The sequence below is a fragment of the Oncorhynchus mykiss genome, chromosome 29 (assembly GCF_057628025.1).
Source record: "Oncorhynchus mykiss isolate SJ-2025 chromosome 29, ASM5762802v1, whole genome shotgun sequence".
Taxonomy (NCBI): Eukaryota; Metazoa; Chordata; class Actinopteri; order Salmoniformes; family Salmonidae; genus Oncorhynchus; species Oncorhynchus mykiss.
This window is the reverse complement of record NC_143050.1, coordinates 7,390,121-7,407,807: the sequence shown is the minus strand read 5'-3', so window position 1 is coordinate 7,407,807 and position 17,687 is coordinate 7,390,121. Positions and strand designations below refer to the sequence as shown.

Below are 17,687 nucleotides of genomic sequence, written 5' to 3'. Positions count from 1 at the left end.
AAGATAGACTATCATAGCCGTAATATTTCCAGTATTGTATCGGGCGGATCAGTTTGAACTTAACTTCCAGTCACAGGGAAACACCTAGGCGGAAGTAACTCCGTGCAGAAAACCACATCATCATATGGATGCAAGCGGGACCTAAGCGATTTACATCGAATGAAACTCTGACCCCTGCTGTCTTGGAGTGTGAACGTGTGCAACGCTTATTCTTTGCCTTCTAACCTTTATATTTTACAAGATTCATTAATTTATTTATTATTTAAAAAACAAATACAAGATGAATTCAAGGCTTAAATGTGCAAGTTGATCTGGTTTCGCGATAACTTTGCGAAACAATGAAAACACTTCTTAAATTGAGTTTCAAGGAACCGAAACGGATTTGTGGGCTTCCGTTCTGACGTCAGAACATTAGACGAACCCACGTGGTTAATAAAAACACCATGGCGGCTGGATTCAAGTAAGTGTACATTTTACATTCATCAAATAACCTATATGAACTGTCTGAGATTCTTACACGTCTCCGAAATGATAAGACTACCCACGGAACAGAGGCTTGTTCGACACGCAGGCTAATCGTGTAATGGCTAGTCGGGCTATTCAGTAATGGTATCCAACACAGATCAGATGCTCTCTGGCGCCACAGACCATACAGGCTACTGACACAACGAACGTTAGCAAAGTAGTTTGCCATCTAACGTTTATTAGCTAGTCAGTTATTCTAAGTTAACCAACTAGTTGAATTTGTGTCCCCAGAACTGCTGAGCCCTTGGAATACCACCGGAGTTTTCTGGTTAGTAGCGCTGTCTTACACCACAGGAGGTTGGTGGTGACTTAATTGGGGAGGACGGGCTCGTGGTAATGGCTTGAGTGGAATCAATGGAATGGTATCAAAAACATCAAACACGTTGTCCGATGCCACTCCATCTGCTCGTTCCAGCCATTATTATGAGCCGTCCTCCCCTCAGCAGCCTCCTCTGTCTTACACATTACTTTTCACCTTTGTAAGTGTTAGGCTAGTTATGTGGACTTGACACTGACTGCTAGGATGTGATTCCCTGAACAAACCATGATGGTAATGGTGAACTGTTAGAATATGATTCCCTGAACAAACCATGAGGGTAATGGTGAACTGTTAGAATATGATTCCCTGAACAAACCATGATGGTAATGGTGAACTGTTAGAATATGATTCCCTGAACAAACCATGAGGGTAATGGTGAACTGTTAGAATATGATTCCCTGAACAAACCATGATGGTAATGGTGAACTGTTAGAATATGATTCCCTGAACAAACCATGAGGGTAATGGTGAACTGTTAGAATATGATTCCCTGAACAAACCATGAGGGTAATGGTGAACTGTTCTCTGCAGAAAGAGAACTGCCGTCCTGATGGAAGGGAGCTGGGTGAATTCAGAACCACTACATTGAATATAGGTGAGAACAACTGAACCACGTCTCTCTCTCTCTCCCCCCCCACGTCTCTCTCTCTCTCTCCCCCCCACGTCTCTCTCTCTCTCTCTCTCCCCCCACGTCTCTCTCTCTCTCCCCCCCCACGTCTCTCTCTCTCTCCCCCCACGTCTCTCTCTCTCTCTCCCCCCCACGTCTCTCTCTCTCCCCCCCACGTCTCTCTCTCTCCCCCCCACGTCTCTCTCTCTCTCCCCCCCCACGTCTCTCTCTCTCCCCCCTCTCTCTCCCCCCCACCTCTCTCTCTCTCCCCCCCACGTCTCTCTCTCTCCCCCCCACGTCTCTCTCTCTCCCCCCCACGTCTCTCTCTCTCTCCCCCCCACGTCTCTCTCTCTCTCTCCCCCCCACGTCTCTCTCTCTCTCTCCCCCCCACGTCTCTCTCTCTCTCCCCCCACGTCTCTCTCTCTCCCCCCCGTCTCTCTCTCTCTCCCCCCACGTCTCTCTCTCTCTCTCCCCCCCACGTCTCTCTCTCTCCTCCCCCACGTCTCTCTCTCTCTCCCCCCCACGTCTCTCTCTCTCTCCCCCCACGTCTCTCTCTCTCTCTCCCCCCACGTCTCTCTCTCTCTCTCCCCCCCAGTCTCTCTCTCTCTCTCCCCCCCACGTCTCTCTCTCTCTCTCCCCCCCACGTCTCTCTCTCTCTCTCCCCCCCACGTCTCTCTCTCTCTCCCCCCCACGTCTCTCTCTCTCTCTCCCCCCCACGTCTCTCTCTCTCTCTCCCCCCCACGTCTCTCTCTCTCTCTCCCCCCCACGTCTCTCTCTCTCTCCCCCCCACGTCTCTCTCTCTCTCTCCCCCCCACGTCTCTCTCTTCTCTCTCCCCCCACGTCTCTCTCTCTCTCCCCCCCCACGTCTCTCTCTCTCTCTCCCCCCACGTCTCTCTCTCTCTCTCCCCCCCACGTCTCTCCTCTCTCTCCCCCCCACGTCTCTCTCTCTCTCCCCCCACGTCTCTCTCTCTCTCCCCCCCACGTCTCTCTCTCTCTCTCCCCCCACGTCTCTCTCTCTCTCTCCCCCCACGTCTCTCTCTCTCCCCCCACGTCTCTCTCTCTCCCCCCACGTCTCTCTCTCTCTCCCCCCCACGTCTCTCTCTCTCCCCCCCCACGTCTCTCTCTCTCCCCCCCACGTCTCTCTCTCCCCCCACGTCTCTCTCTCTCTCCCCCACGTCTCTCTCCCCCCCACGTCTCTCTCCCCCCCACGTCTCTCTCTCCCCCCCACGTCTCTCTCCCCCCCACGTCTCTCTCCCCCCACGTCTCTCTCCCCCCCACGTCTCTCTCCCCCCACGTCTCTCTCCCCCCCACGTCTCTCTCCCCCCCACGTCTCTCTCTCCCCCCACGTCTCTCTCCCCCACGTCTCTCTCCCCCCACGTCTCTCTCCCCCCCACGTCTCTCTCCCCCCAGTCTCCGTCTCTCTCCCCCCCTCTCCTCTCCCCCCACGTCTCTCTCTCCCCCCCACGTCTCTCTCTCTCCCCCCCACGTCTCTCTCTCTCTCTCTCCCCCCCACGTCTCTCTCTCTCTCCCCCCCACGTCTCTCTCTCTCCCCCCACGTCTCTCTCTCTCTCCCCCCCACGTCTCTCCTCTCTCTCCCCCCCACGTGTCTCTCTCTCTCTCCCCCCCCACGTGTCTCTCTCTCTCTCTCCCCCCACGTCTCTCTCTCTCTCTCCCCCCCACGTCTCTCTCTCTCTCCCCCCCCCACGTCTCTCTCTCTCTCCCCCCCCACGTCTCTCTCTCTCTCTCCCCCCACGCCTGTCTCTCTCTCTCCCTCACCCTCATCCTCTTCCATCTCTCTCTCCCCCATCCTCCTTCCATCTCCCCCATCTATCTCTCTCTCCCTCACCCTCATCCTCTTCCATCTCTCTCTCTCCAGGTTCTATATCCACAGCAGATGGCTCAGCCCTGGTGAAGATTGGAAACACCACAGTCATGTGTGGCATCAAAGGGGTGAATAGTAACCTCTCCTCAAGTAAAGAACTAAAGCAGAACCTTAGTGACCCGAACAACCCAACTCATTCCCCGTTGTATGTGATCCACAGGAACTGACAAGCCCAGCAGTGGATGCACCTAATAAAGGCTACATTGGTAAGTGGAAGAACTAATAGGTGGAAGAGTTACCTTCTGGGATTTCTATATACTAGTTCTACAAAGATAGAGAGCAAAAAAACACACATGACTTGTTGTTGTTTCAACAACTTTACATTCCCTTGCTGAGTATTACGGGTGTGTGTATATATACTGTGTGTGTGTGTGTGTGTGTGTGTGTGTATATATACTGTGTGTGTGTGTGTGTATATACTGTGTGTGTGTGTATATATACTGTGTGTGTGTATATATACTGTATGTATACGTCTCTGTGTGTTTGTGTGTGTATATATACTGTGTGTGTGTGTGTGTGTGTATATATACTGTGTGTGTGTATATACTGTGTGTGTGTGTGTGTGTGTATATATACTGTATGTGTGTATATATACTGTGTGTGTGTATATATACTGTGTGTGTATATATACTGTGTGTGTATATATACTGTGTGTGTATATATACTGTGTGTGTGTATATATACTGTGTGTGTGTATATATACTGTGTGTGTATATATACTGTGTGTGTATATATACTGTGTGTGTATATATACTGTGTGTGTGTATATATACTGTGTGTGTGTATATATACTGTGTGTGTATATATACTGTGTGTGTGTGTGTGTGTATATACTGTGTGTGTGTGTATATATATACTGTGTGTGTGTGTTTGTATATACTGTGTGTGTGTGTGTATATATACTGTGTGTGTGTGTATATATACTGTGTGTGTGTGTGTATATACTGTGTGTGTATATACTGTGTGTGTGTGTATATATACTGTGTGTGTGTGTGTGTGTGTATATATACTGTGTGTGTGTGTGTGTGTGTGTATATACTGTGTGTGTGTGTATATATACTGTGTGTGTATGTGTGTGTGTGTATATATACTGTGTGTGTGTATATATACTGTGTGTGTATGTATGTATGTGTATGTGTATATATATATATATATATATATATATATATATATATATATATATATATATATATATATATATATATATATATACGTGTGTGTATATATGTATGTATGTATATATATGTATGTATGTGTGTGTATATATATATATACACACACGTATACATACAGTATATATATATATATATACGTGTGTGTATATATGTATGTATGTATATATATATATATACGTATGTGTATTTGACCTGTCTCTCTCTCTCAGTACCCAATGTAGACCTGCCTCCTCTGTGTTCGTCTCGGTTCCGTCCTGGACCTCCAGGAGAACAGGCTCAGGCCGCCAGCCAGTTCATCGCTGATGTCATAGAGAGGTAACTCTGTGTTTAAAGGTCCAGGCCAGTTTAAAAAAACATGATTTTCCTGTTTTATTATATACACTGAGTGTACAAAACATTAAGAACACCTTCCTGATATTGAGTTGCACCTCCTTTTGCCCTCAGAACAGCCTCAATTCATTGGGGCATGAAACTCTACAAGGTGTTGAAAGCGTTCCACAGGGATGCCATGTCGACTCCAATGCTTCTCACAGTTGTGTCAAGTTGGCTGGATGTCCTTTGGGTGGTGGACCATTCTTGATACACACAGGAAACTGTTGAGCGTGAAAAACCCAGCAGCGTTGCAGTTCTTGACACAAACCGGTGCGCCTGGCACCTACTACCACACCTCATTCAAACCCCGTTCAAAGGCACTTAAATATTTTGTCTCTCCCGTTCACCCTCTGAATGGCACGCATACACAATCCCTGTCTCCACTGTCTCTAGGCTTAATAATCCTTCTTTAACCTGTTTCCTTCCCATCATCTACCCTGACTGAAGTGGATTTAACAAGTGACATCAATACGGGATCACAGCTTTAACCTGGTCAGTCTATGTCATGGAAAGAGCAGGTGTTCCTAATGTTTTGTGCACTCGGTGTACATCTCCAAACTATGAGGTTGGAATAATACTGTGAACATGATGATGATGATGATGATGATGCCCTTTTTAGCGTAAGGGCTATTTGACGAGCCTCAAATGGTTACTGGCATTTCAAATGTCGTATATTTCCGTGGATGTTTTGTAAACATTATTTTTGCCTTGCAGCTCTGCCGTCGTCCAGAAAGAGGACTTATGCATTGTGAAAGGAAAGGTAGTGCCGTTAACTTTCACCATGTGACACACTGAGAGGACTGTTACACACTGTGTTTTTACTATCACAGCTTAATACATGTCGTCTACCGGGGTCGGGGATCAATTCCATTCCAAGTGTTCCTCGTTGAAAAGCATTGTAGAGAATTTTGAATTTCACTGTACTGAGATTGATTGGGAATTGAACTTGATTTCAACCACCTCAGATTGCCCGTTTTACTGATCTCTAGTTTTCAGCTGTGATTCTGATACTTGGCTCTGCTGTTTTCTAGCTGTGTTGGGTCCTGTACTGCGACATCATGTGTCTGGACTATGACGGCAACTTGTTGGACGCCTGTCTCATCGCCCTGCTGGCTGCTCTCAAGAACGGTGAGACCTGGGGTCTATTCATTAGTCCGATTGCGTTGCAAAACATTTTTAAACACAAGGTTTTTGCAACAACAACAACAAAAACAAGCATTTCCTTTAGAGTTTGCAACAGACAAAATGTTTTGTGACGTTTTCTGACTAATGAATACACCCCTGCTGACGTTTTCACCGTGCTGATGTAGTGTACATGATTGTGGCTCAGGATTTCTGGTGCTAACCCCCAAAAAAACAGTGTCAGGAGGAATTTCCTCTTGGTCTGGAGGTCAAGACGCTGGTTTCTCTCCACGTAGGAGACCTCGGGTTCAGATCCTGCCTGTGACACTGTCACTTCCTGTCTGAGTTTAAAAAAATTAAAACAATTTTTTTGTGAGGGCTGTGATTGGCTCACAGTAACCAGCTACTGTTGTAATCACATTGACCTCATGGCTGTATATAATTTTCTTAGTTCGACCTTAGGGGAAAAATAGCAATTCCTGATTTAAAAAAAAAACATCTTATTTTTGGAAACCGCCTGACGTTTTGCTATAATATATAATGCCCTTGTCGCCTGGTTTCACCCAGCACGTCTCCCAGAGGTGACAGTCAACAAAGAGACCGAGGTTCCTGAGGTGACCCTGGAGAACAGGAGAGGTCTGAACATCCACAAACACCCTGTAGGGGCCTCTTTCATTGTGTTTGATGAGTAAGTGTCTTTCATTCACCATCACTCAGGACCATTTTCCTGTTTTTAGTTCACACCCAGAGAGGAGATTTAAGCTTCATTTTAAACTATGTGAATTATAATTATTTACTATGGACTTATTGTGAGGTGAGTTATCATAGATATGTATTATATCAGTGGTCACCAACATTTTCTGAGTCAAGATCACTTTCACAGCTGAGATCTGCCGCTCAATTTATATTGACTATATGCCTGGCCTGATACATTATCACATCATATTGGCTATATGCCTGGCCTAATACATTATCACATCATATTGGCTATATGCCTGGCCTGATGCATTATCACATCATATTGGCTATATGCCTGGCCTGATACATTATCACATCATATTGGCTATATGCCTGGCCTGATACATTATCACATCATATTGACTATATGTCTGGCCTAGTACATTATCACAGGATATTGGCTATATGCCTGGCCTGATACATTATCACATCATATTGACTATATGCCTGGCCTGATACATTATCACATCATATTGACTATATGCCTGGCCTGATACATTATCTCAGCATATTGACTATATGCCTGGCCTGATACATTATCTCAGCATATTGGCTATATGCCTGGCCTGATACATTATCACATCATATTGGCTATATGCCTGGCCTGATACATTATCACATCATATTGACTATATGTGTGGCCTAGTACATTATCACAGGATATTGGCTATATGCCTGGCCTGATACATTATCACATCATATTGACTATATGCCTGGCCTGATACATTATCACATCATATTGACTATATGCCTGGCCTGATACATTATCTCAGCATATTGGCTATATGCCTGGCCTGATACATTATCTCAGCATATTGGCTATATGCCTGGCCTGATACATTATCTCAGCATATTGGCTATATGCCTGGCCTGATTCATTATCTCAGCCTATTGGCTATATGCCTGGCCTGATACATTATCTCAGCATATTGGCTATATGCCTGGCCTGATACATTATCTCAGCATATTGGCTATATGCCTGTCCTCATACACCGAAGTCGGATTTCGGAGATATCCAAGTTCCTAGTTGTTTTGAACACCGCATTAGTCTCAGCGGCGGGAAGGGGAGAGTAGCAGAGAGTCTGTCTCTCACGGTACCTGCCTTCTCTCTCCTTCCTTTCCTCTGGTGAGACTGACCAGAGAGAGGGGACACGGTCTTCCCACCTGATGGCGAAACTCAAGTCACACCGTATCTACCTCAGGCACAAACTCATGTTGTTCCTATGACCAGAGAAAGTGAAATATTCCTCAATATTAAAATAAACACAACGAGAAGCTAATAATAACAAAACCACGGGGCTTTCTGAATCAAGTGTAGCTACCGCTAACGGGGCTTCTGAATCAAGCGTAGCTACCGCTAACAGGGCTTCTGAATCAAGCATAGCTACCGCTAACAGGGCTTCTGAATCAAGCATAGCTACCGCTAACAGGGCTTCTGAATCAAGCGTAGCTACCGCTAACGGGGCTTCTGAATCAAGCGTAGCTACCGCTAACAGGGCTTCTGAATCAAGCATAGCTACCGCTAACAGGGCTTCTGAATCAAGCGTAGCTACCGCTAACGGGGCTTCTGAATCAAGTGTAGCTACCGCTAACAGTGCTTCTGAATCAAGCATAGCTACCGCTAACGGCGCTTCTGAATCAAGCGTAGCTACCGCTAACGGCGCTTCTGAATCAAGCGTAGCTACCGCTAACGGGGCTTCTGAATCAAGCGTAGCTACCGCTAACGGGGCTTCTGAATCAAGCGTAGCTACCGCTAACAGGGCTTCTGAATCAAGCATAGCTACCGCTAACGGCGCTTCTGAATCAAGCGTAGCTACCGCTAACGGCGCTTCTGAATCAAGCGTAGCTACCGCTAACGGGGCTTCTGAATCAAGCGTAGCTACCGCTAACGGGGCTTCTGAATCAAGCGTAGCTACCGCTAACAGGGCTTCTGAATCAAGCGTAGCTACCGCTAACGGGGCTTCTGAATCAAGCGTAGCTACCGCTAACGGGGCTTCTGAATCAAGCGTAGCTACCGCTAACGGGGCTTCTGAATCAAGCGTAGCTACCGCTAACGGGGCTTCTGAATCAAGCGTAGCTACCGCTAACGGGGCTTCTGAATCAAGCGTAGCTACCGCTAACGGGGCTTCTGAATCAAGCGTAGCTACCGTTAACGGGGCTTCTGAATCAAGCGTAGCTACCGCTAACGGGGCTTCTGAATCAAGCGTAGCTACCGCTAACGGGGCTTCTGAATCAAGCGTAGCTACCGCTAACGGGGCTTCTGAATCAAGCGTAGCTACCGCTAACGGGGCTTCTGAATCAAGCGTAGCTACCGCTAACGGGGCTTCTGAATCAAGCGTAGCTACCGCTAACGGGGCTTCTGAATCAAGCGTAGCTACCGCTAACTGGGCTTCTGAATCAAGCGTAGCTACCGCTAACGGGGCTTCTGAATCAAGCGTAGCTACCGCTAACGGGGCTTCTGAATCAAGCGTAGCTACCGCTAACGGGGCTTCTGAATCAAGCGTAGCTACCGCTAACAGCTCAACACAAAGACAAAAAAAAAAGAAGCGCAAGTCATTATGTCTTTTCTGCAGAAATGTTTGGTGATCGACTAGGAATGCCTTGGCAGATCGACTAGGAATGCCTTGGCAGATCGACTAGGAATGCCTTGGCAGATCGACTAGGAATGCCTTGGCAGATCGACCAGGTGCTTGGTTACCACTGTGTTATATGGTTCTAACAGTGTTGTCTGTCCTGTGTAGCTCTATAATGATTGTCGACCCCACCGCTGAGGAAGAGAGCCTGTCTACGGCCACTATCACAGTGGTAACGGACGAGGAAGAGCGACTCTGTGCCCTCCACAAGCCAGGTTAGAGAACCACACTGTCTGGTCCCCTAACCCACTCCTATAGTTACTGTCTGGTCCCCTAACCTTACCACACTGTCTGGTCCCCTAACCCACTCCTATAGTCACTGTCTGGTCCCCTAAACCACTCCTATAGTCACTGTCTGGTCCCCTAAACCACTCCTACAGTCACTGTCTGGTCCCCTAACCCACTCCTACAGTCACTGTCTGGTCCCCTAACCTTTCCACACTGTCTGGTCCCCTAACACACTCCTATAGTCACTGTCTGGTCCCCTAACCCACTCCTATAGTCACTGTCTGGTCCCCTAACCCACTCCTACAGTCACTGTCTGGTCCCCTAACCTTACCACACTGTCTGGTCCCCTAACCCACTCCTACAGTCACTGTCTGGTCCCCTAACCCACTCCTACAGACACTGTCTGGTCCCCTAATCTTACCACACTGTCTGGTCCCCTAACCCACTCCTACAGTCACTGTCTGGTCCCCTAACCCACTCCTACAGACACTGTCTGGTCCCCTAACCCACTCCTATAGTCACTGTCTGGTCCCCTAACCCACTCCTACAGTCACTGTCTGGTCCCCTAACCCACTCCTACAGACACTGTCTGGTCCCCTAACCCACTCCTACAGACACTGTCTCATCCCCTAACCTTACCACACTGTCTGGTCCCCTAACCCACTCCTACAGACACTGTCTGGTCCCCTAACCCACTCCTACAGACACTGTCTGGTCCCCTAACCCACTCCTACAGACACTGTCTGGTCCCCTAATCCACTCCTATATTCGGTGTCTGGTCCCCTAACCCACTCCTATAGTCACTGTCTGGTCCCCTAACCCACTCCTATAGTCACTGTCTGGTCCCCTAACCTTACCACACTGTCTGGTCCCCTAACCCACTCCTATAGTCACTGTCTGGTCCCCTAACCTTACCACACTGTCTGGTCCCCTAATCCACTCCTATATTCAGTGTCTGGTCCCCTAACCCACTCCTATAGTCACTGTCTGGTCCCCTAACCCACTCCTATATTCAGTGTCTGGTTCCCTAACCCACTCCTATAGACACTGTCTGGTCCCCTAACCCACTCCTATATTCAGTGTCTGGTTCCCTAACCCACTCCTATATTCAGTGTCTGGTTCCCTAACCCACTCCTACAGACACTGTCTGGTCCCCTAACCCACTCCTACAGACACTGTCTGGTCCCCTAACCCACTCCTACAGACACTGTCTGGTCCCCTAATCCACTCCTATATTCGGTGTCTGGTCCCCTAACCCACTCCTATAGTCACTGTCTGGTCCCCTAACCCACTCCTATAGTCACTGTCTGGTCCCCTAACCTTACCACACTGTCTGGTCCCCTAACCCACTCCTATAGTCACTGTCTGGTCCCCTAACCTTACCACACTGTCTGGTCCCCTAATCCACTCCTATATTCAGTGTCTGGTCCCCTAACCCACTCCTATAGTCACTGTCTGGTCCCCTAACCCACTCCTATATTCAGTGTCTGGTTCCCTAACCCACTCCTATAGACACTGTCTGGTCCCCTAACCCACTCCTATATTCAGTGTCTGGTTCCCTAACCCACTCCTATATTCAGTGTCTGGTTCCCTAACCCACTCCTATAGTCACTGTCTGGTCCCCTAACCTTACCACACTGTCTGGTCCCCTAACCCACTCCTATAGTCACTGTCTGGCTAGAGCTGCCGTTTTCAAGGAGCGGGATAACTAGTCCAGATGCTCATTAAAAATCCAGCCCTCGGAACAACCGGTAAAGCATCAATACAGGACTAAGATTGAATCCAACTACACTGGCTCTGACACTCGTTGGATGTGGCAGGGCTTGCAAACTATTACGGATTTCAAAGGGAAAAGCTGCCCAATGTCCTCTATGCTCGCTTCGAGGCAAACAACACTGAAACATGCGTGACAGCACCAGCTGTTCTAGACGACTATATGATCACGCTCTCCGTAGCCAATGTGAGTAAGACTTTTAAACAGGTCAACATCCTCAGACCGATTACCAGGACGTGTACTCAAGAGCATGCGTGACCAACTGGCAAGTGTCTTCACTGACATTTTCAACCCTGACTCCCTGACTGAGTCTGTAATACATCATAATCCCTGTGCCCAAGAACACCAAGGTATCCCGCATAAATGGGAAAAGGGAAGGTGGGATACCTAGTCAGTTGTCCAACAATCTATTGAACTGAAATGTGTCTTCTGCATTGAACTCTCTGAATCAGAGAGGTGTGGGGGGCTGCAATAATCAACATCCACATCTTCAGTGCCCTGGGAACAGTGGGTTAACTGGTCTAGGAACAGTGGGTTAACTGGTCTAGGAACAGTGGGTTAACTGGTCTAGGAACAGTGGGTTAACTGCCTTGTTCAGGGACAGAAGGACAGATTTGTACCTTGTCAGCTCTGGGATTTGATCCAACAACTTTTCGGTTACTGGCCCAACGCTCTAACCAAATGACTACTGACCCGTAGCACTCACATTTGTAGCTATGAAGTTCTTTGAAAGGCTGGTAATGGCTCACAACACCATCATCCCAGAAACCCTCGATCCAATACGCATACTGCCCCAACAGATCCACAGATGATACAATCTCTATCGCACTCAACACTGCCCTTTCCCACCTGGACAAAAGGAACACCTACGTGAGAATGCTGTTCATTGACTACAGCTCACCGTTCAACACCATAGTACCCTCAAAGCTCATCAATATGCTAAGGACCCTGGGTCTAAACACCTCCCTCTGCAACTGGATCCTGGACTTCCTGACGGGCCGCCCCAGGTGGTAAGGGTAGGTAACAACACGTCTGCTACGCTGATCCTCAACACGTGGCTCAGGGGTGTGTGCTTAGTCCCCTCTTGTACTCGCTGTTCACCCACGATTGTGTTGTGTGGCCAAGTACACTGCAACATGAAGTTTGCCGACGACACAAGGGTGGTAGGCCTGATCACCGACAACGATGAGACGGCCTATAGGGAGGTCAGAGACCTGGCAGTGTGGTGCCAGGACAACAGCCTCTCCCTCAGTGTGAGCAAGACTAAGGAGCTGATCGTTGACTTCAGGAAAAGACAGGCCGAACAGGCCCCCATTAACATTGACGGGGCTGTAGTGGAGCAGGTTGAGAGCTTCAAGTTCCTTGGTGTCCACATCACCAGCAAACACACCAAGACAGTCGCGAAGAGGGCACTACAACGCCTATTCTCCCTCAGGAAAATATTTGTCACGGGTCCCCAGATCCTCAGTTCTACAGCTGCACCATCGAGAGCATCCTGACTAGTTGCATCACAGCCTGGTATGGCAACTGCTCAGCATCAAACCGCAAGGCGCTACAGAGGGTAGTGCGTACAGTACATCACTGGGGCAAAGCTTCCTGACATGCAGGACCTCTATACCAGGAAGGCCCTAAAAATGGTCAGATTCCAGCCACCCAAGTCAGTCTCTGCTACCGCACGGCAAGCCGTACCGGAGGGCCAAGTCTAGGACCAAAAGGCTCCTTAACAGCTTCTACCCCCAAGCCACCAGACTGCTGAACAGCTTCTACCCCCAAGCCACCAGACTGCTGAACAGCTTCTACCCCCAAGCCATTAGACTGCTGAACAGCTTCTACCCCCCAAGCCATAAGACTGCTGAACAGCTTCTACCCCCAAGCCATTAGACTGCTGAACAGCTTCTACCCCCAAGCCATCAGACTGCTGAACAGCTTCTACCCCCAAGCCATTAGACTGCTGAACAGCTTCTACCCCCAAGCCATTAGACTGCTGAACAGCTTCTACCCCCCAAGCCATTAGACTGCTGAACAGCTTCTACCCCCAAGCCATTAGACTGCTGAACAGCTTCTACCCCCAAGCCATAAGACTGCTGAACAGCTTCTACCCCCAAGCCATAAGACTGCTGAACAGTGGATGAAATGGCGACCCAGACTATTTTCATTAACCCAGTGTTTTTTTCTTTGTATGCTCCTGCTACTCTATCATCTATGCAGTTACTTGAATAACCCTACCTACATGTACAGTGGGGCAAAACAAGTATTTAGTCAGCCACCAATTGTGCAAGTTCTCCCACTTAAAAAGATGAGGCTATACTTATTTTCCACCATAATTTGCAAATAAATTCATAAAAAATCCTACAATGTGATTTTTTTTCTCATTTTGTCTGTCATAGTTGAAGTGTACCTATGATGCGAATTACAAGCCTCTCATCTTTTTAAGTGGGAGAACTTGCACAATTGGTGGCTGACTAAATACTTTTTTGCCCCACTGTACATATTACCTCGACTAACCGGTACCCCCTTTTACATAGCTTCGCTACTGTTATTTTAGTTCATTTTTAATCTACTTTTACTTTAGTAATATTTTCTTAACTACACTGTTTTAAGGGCTTGTAAAGTAAGAATTTAACGGTAAGGTCTACACCCGTTGTATTCGGCGAATAACATTTTAAATATATTTCTTGTTAGCCCCTCCCTAGTCTTCACTGCCCAGAACCAAATCCAACCCAGACCCAAAACGAACCTAAACCCCTTCCCCCAATAGTGTTTTCAGACCACTTTACTTTTTCACTTTGTTTTTATAGCCTGATTTTTAGATTCAATTAAGATTGTCACTGTCCTAGACACAATACACCATAATTTCAAGTGGAATTATGTATTTAGAAAATGTTTACAAATTTAAAAGCTGAAATGTCTTAAGTCAATACGTTTTTAACCCTAAATAAGTTCAGGAGTAGAAATGTGCTTAATAAGTTGTATGGAAGCACTCTGTGTGCCATAAGTGTTTGATTTGACTACCTCATCTCTGTACCCCACATATACAATTACAGTATATGTTAGTGTAACGGATGTGAAACGGCTAGCTTAGTTAGCGGTGGTGCAGCGCTAAATAGCATTTCAATCGGTGACGTCACTTGCTCTGAGACCTTGAAGTAGTGGTTCCCCTTTGCTCTGCAAGGGCCGCGGCTTTTGTGGAGCGATGGGTAACGGATGCTTCGTGGGTGACTGTTGTGTGCAGAGGGAGAGGGATTTTACCTAAAGTTAAACTGAGGAAGAATCAAAAATATTCCGCAACACTAAAGTAAAACTGCAATACTAACCGTTATGTTTGGGGCAAATCCAACACATTACTGAGTACCACTCTTCATATTTTCAAGCATGGTGGTGGCTGCATCATGTTATGGGTATGCTTGTCATCGACAAGGACTAAGGGGTTTGTTAGCTTTATAAAAAAACAAAACTAAGCGCAGGCAAAATCCTAAAGGAAAACCTGGTTGTCTGCTTTCCAACAGACACTGGGAGAGAAATTCACCTTTCAGGACGAATAATCTTAAAACACAATATCAAATATACTCTGGAGTTGCTAACTAAGACATTGAATGTTCCCGAGTGACCTAGTTAACAGTTTTTAATTAAAATCAGCTTAAATCTATTTCAAGACTTGAAAATGGCTGTCTAGTAATGACAAACAACCAACTTGACAGAGTTATGAAAATAATATTGTACAATCCAGGTGTGCGAAGCTCTTAAGAGACTTACCCAGAAAGACTCTCAGCTGTAATCACTGCCAAAAGGTGATTCTAACATGTCTTGACACTATCATTGTGTAGCTGGGGCGAGGAAAGAAATGACTTTCGTCCATTTTGAATTCTAGGCTGTAAACAATGTGGAACAAGTCAAGGGGTGTGAATACTTTCTGATCTCTTTAGAAGTTCTCACGGGTCAGCTGTTGTCTGAACACTCTCCTTCGTTGCTCTTCTTCTCCAGGTGGTACGTCATTATCAGGTGAGAAGCTTCAGGATTGTATCAGCCGAGCCACGACGAGACACAGGGAGGTCCGCAAACTCATCGACAAAGTCACACAGAGCGACAAGACACCGAAATAAACACACACACACACGTTTATTTTTCTCTAAAAGTTGTATTTTCCTGTCAATATATATTTTCTTTATCACAACAAACTGCTGATAAAGACCATTTAAAACATTCTGCCTCAGTGTCCCAGAAATGTCTCACACAAATATACACTTGTTCTTGACTGCCCAGCCATCCCACCCTCCCACACTAGTACAAGAAAATGCTGTATGAAAAACGCACTCAGCAATTGCATGCTGGGAAAACAAGTTCTCTGTGTTCGGCGTCATGATCATCTTCCCGCAGAGAGAGCTATTCTATGACCGTAAAATGGCACACTATTTCCTACATAGTGCACTAGTTTTAACCAGAGCCTGATCAACAGTAGCACACTATGAAGGGAATAGTGACCCATTTTCAGATGCACCCAAAGCCATGGAGAATCGGGCACGGTCGTTGACGAGGAGTCTGAGTTGTGCTGTCCGTCCACGAGTTAGGCTCTGTTCGAGTCGCCGCAGGGGGGGCATAACAGGACAGCCGTCAGGGGGGAGGAAACACCTCCCACTAACAAAAGAACGCATCTTAATTTCCTAACACATTTCAAAAATAGGTTTATTTTAAAAACGGTGGGTTCTCTGTTTCTAAAAAACAGTTCTATGGTCGTCGGGACAACCTGATTCGGGCTCACACCAACCAAAAGCATAACACTCTACACCCATAACCTCTCAATATGGTCAACACACCGTTATGACCCATGTATTTATCCCGGTTGTGACATTGTGTTATTTTATGGCTGGTCAAAACCCACACTAACTCAAGTCAGTTTTTTTCCCCAGGCAAAGTTCCTTTAAAAAAAAAAAAAACCTTTAAATCCATTAAGTTTTTGTTCCATCATATTTAAAATAAAAATGTGTAGAAAATACACTTAATGACCGTCATAATCAGATAGTCCTTTCGTGTACGTGTCCTTGTGTCAGTCACAAAGAGGGTGTCTTGTCCTGCATTCATCCCAGTCATCAACAACAGAGCATTGGACTAGGTGCATGTCTGACATCAATGTGTACACAATTACAATGGTACATTACATTTTTCTTTATACCAAATGTACTGTTGACACGTAGGTTACGGTGCAATGGAATGTTTTGCCTTGTGTGGTAGGTTTTGACACTTACGTAGGTGTCACAACAGCCATATAACGCAATACATGTCACAACCGGTCTAAATATGTGTGTTATGACCGTGACATTACGTGTTATGGTGCTGGGTGAGAAAGTGTTATCCATTATTACATCATACATTCCATCTTCTCTCCGCTACAAAATAACAAGTATTTTTTGCCTGTAGTCTCCACAGTGAGGGAGTTGGGAGGCAAGAGAGTCTCCACAGTGAGGGAGTTGGGAGGCAAGAGTTTCCACAGCGAGGGAGTTGGGGGGCAAGAGAGTCTCCACAGTGAGGGAGTTGGGAGGCAAGAGTCTCCACAGTGAGGGAGTTGGGAGGCAAGAGAGTCTCCACAGTGAGGGAGTTGGGAGGCAAGAGTCTCCACAGTGAGGGAGTTGGGGGGCAAGAGAGTCTCCACAGTGAGGGAATTGGGAGGCAACCGAGTCTCCACAGTGAGGGAGTTGGGAGGCAAGAGAGTCTCCACAGTGAGGGAGTTGGGAGGCAAGAGTCTCCACAGTGAGGGAGTTGGGGGGCAAGAGAGTCTCTACAGTGAGGGAGTTGGGAGGCAACCGAGTCTCTACAGTGAGGGAGTTGGGAGGCAAGAGAGTCTCCACAGTGAGGGAGTTGGGAGGCAAGAGAGTCTCCACAGTGAGGGAGTTGGGAGACAGAGTCTCCGCAGTGAGGGAGGAGAGTGCAGTTTGGATCATTCATGTCTTTCTTGAAGGGGAAGGGGTTGGTTTTCTCTCCATGATTTGGGGAGGTGCCATGGCATTGCTCACCAGATGGCTGGGGGTCATTTTATGAGTGTGTGTGTGTAGGGGGTCGTCATCGTCATGATTAGGGGTGGGGCTGCGGTGTGCTCCTCTTCCTCTTACTTCTTGGTTGGCTGGCGGTATGTAGCCGTGGCGACACCCCCGGAGGCCCCGCCCCCCTCATAGCCATTTGCTGCTGCATTTGGTGCAAGAATTGCAACTGATGGAGAGAGAGAGAGGGAGGGATGGAGATAACAGGTCAGTTCAATGGCATGCACTCTGGGTAACCCTTTACTTGGACCTTCTGTCATAACAGCAGACTGGCACCCAGATT

At 47.2% G+C, this 17,687-nt stretch overlaps 2 protein-coding genes across 33 annotated transcripts in view; one reads left to right on the top strand and one right to left on the bottom strand.

Moving 5' to 3' along the window:
- The first annotated feature begins 119 nt into the window (after positions 1–119).
- exosc8 (exosome component 8) lies at positions 120–15,575 on the top strand. Its single transcript, XM_036968002.2, has 11 exons — positions 120–460; positions 757–793; positions 1,376–1,439; positions 3,328–3,401; positions 3,494–3,539; positions 4,718–4,823; positions 5,595–5,640; positions 5,912–6,008; positions 6,570–6,690; positions 9,482–9,588; positions 15,357–15,575. The coding sequence occupies exons 1-11, from the start codon at positions 444–446 to the stop codon at positions 15,473–15,475; spliced, it is 834 nt and encodes a 277-aa protein (XP_036823897.1). The 5' UTR covers positions 120–443; the 3' UTR covers positions 15,476–15,575.
- supt20h (SPT20 homolog, SAGA complex component) overlaps positions 15,491–17,687 on the bottom strand; it is a 42,758-nt gene continuing 40,561 nt past the window's right edge. For all 32 annotated transcript variants that reach the window (XM_090226412.1, XM_036967988.2, XM_090226418.1 and 29 more), the window contains one exon: positions 15,491–17,573. In XM_090226412.1, coding sequence (XP_090082538.1) covers positions 17,439–17,573 — 135 coding nt within the window. In that variant the 3' untranslated portion in view covers positions 15,491–17,438. The remainder of the gene's footprint in view (positions 17,574–17,687) is intronic.

Bases quoted from the DNA above. Each gene is read 5' to 3' on its own strand.
- exosc8 (XM_036968002.2), top strand. The intron at 4,824-5,594 runs GTAACTCTGTGT...TTTGCCTTGCAG, and splicing joins ATCGCTGATGTCATAGAGAG to CTCTGCCGTCGTCCAGAAAG. The intron at 6,691-9,481 runs GTAAGTGTCTTT...TGTCCTGTGTAG, and splicing joins TCTTTCATTGTGTTTGATGA to CTCTATAATGATTGTCGACC.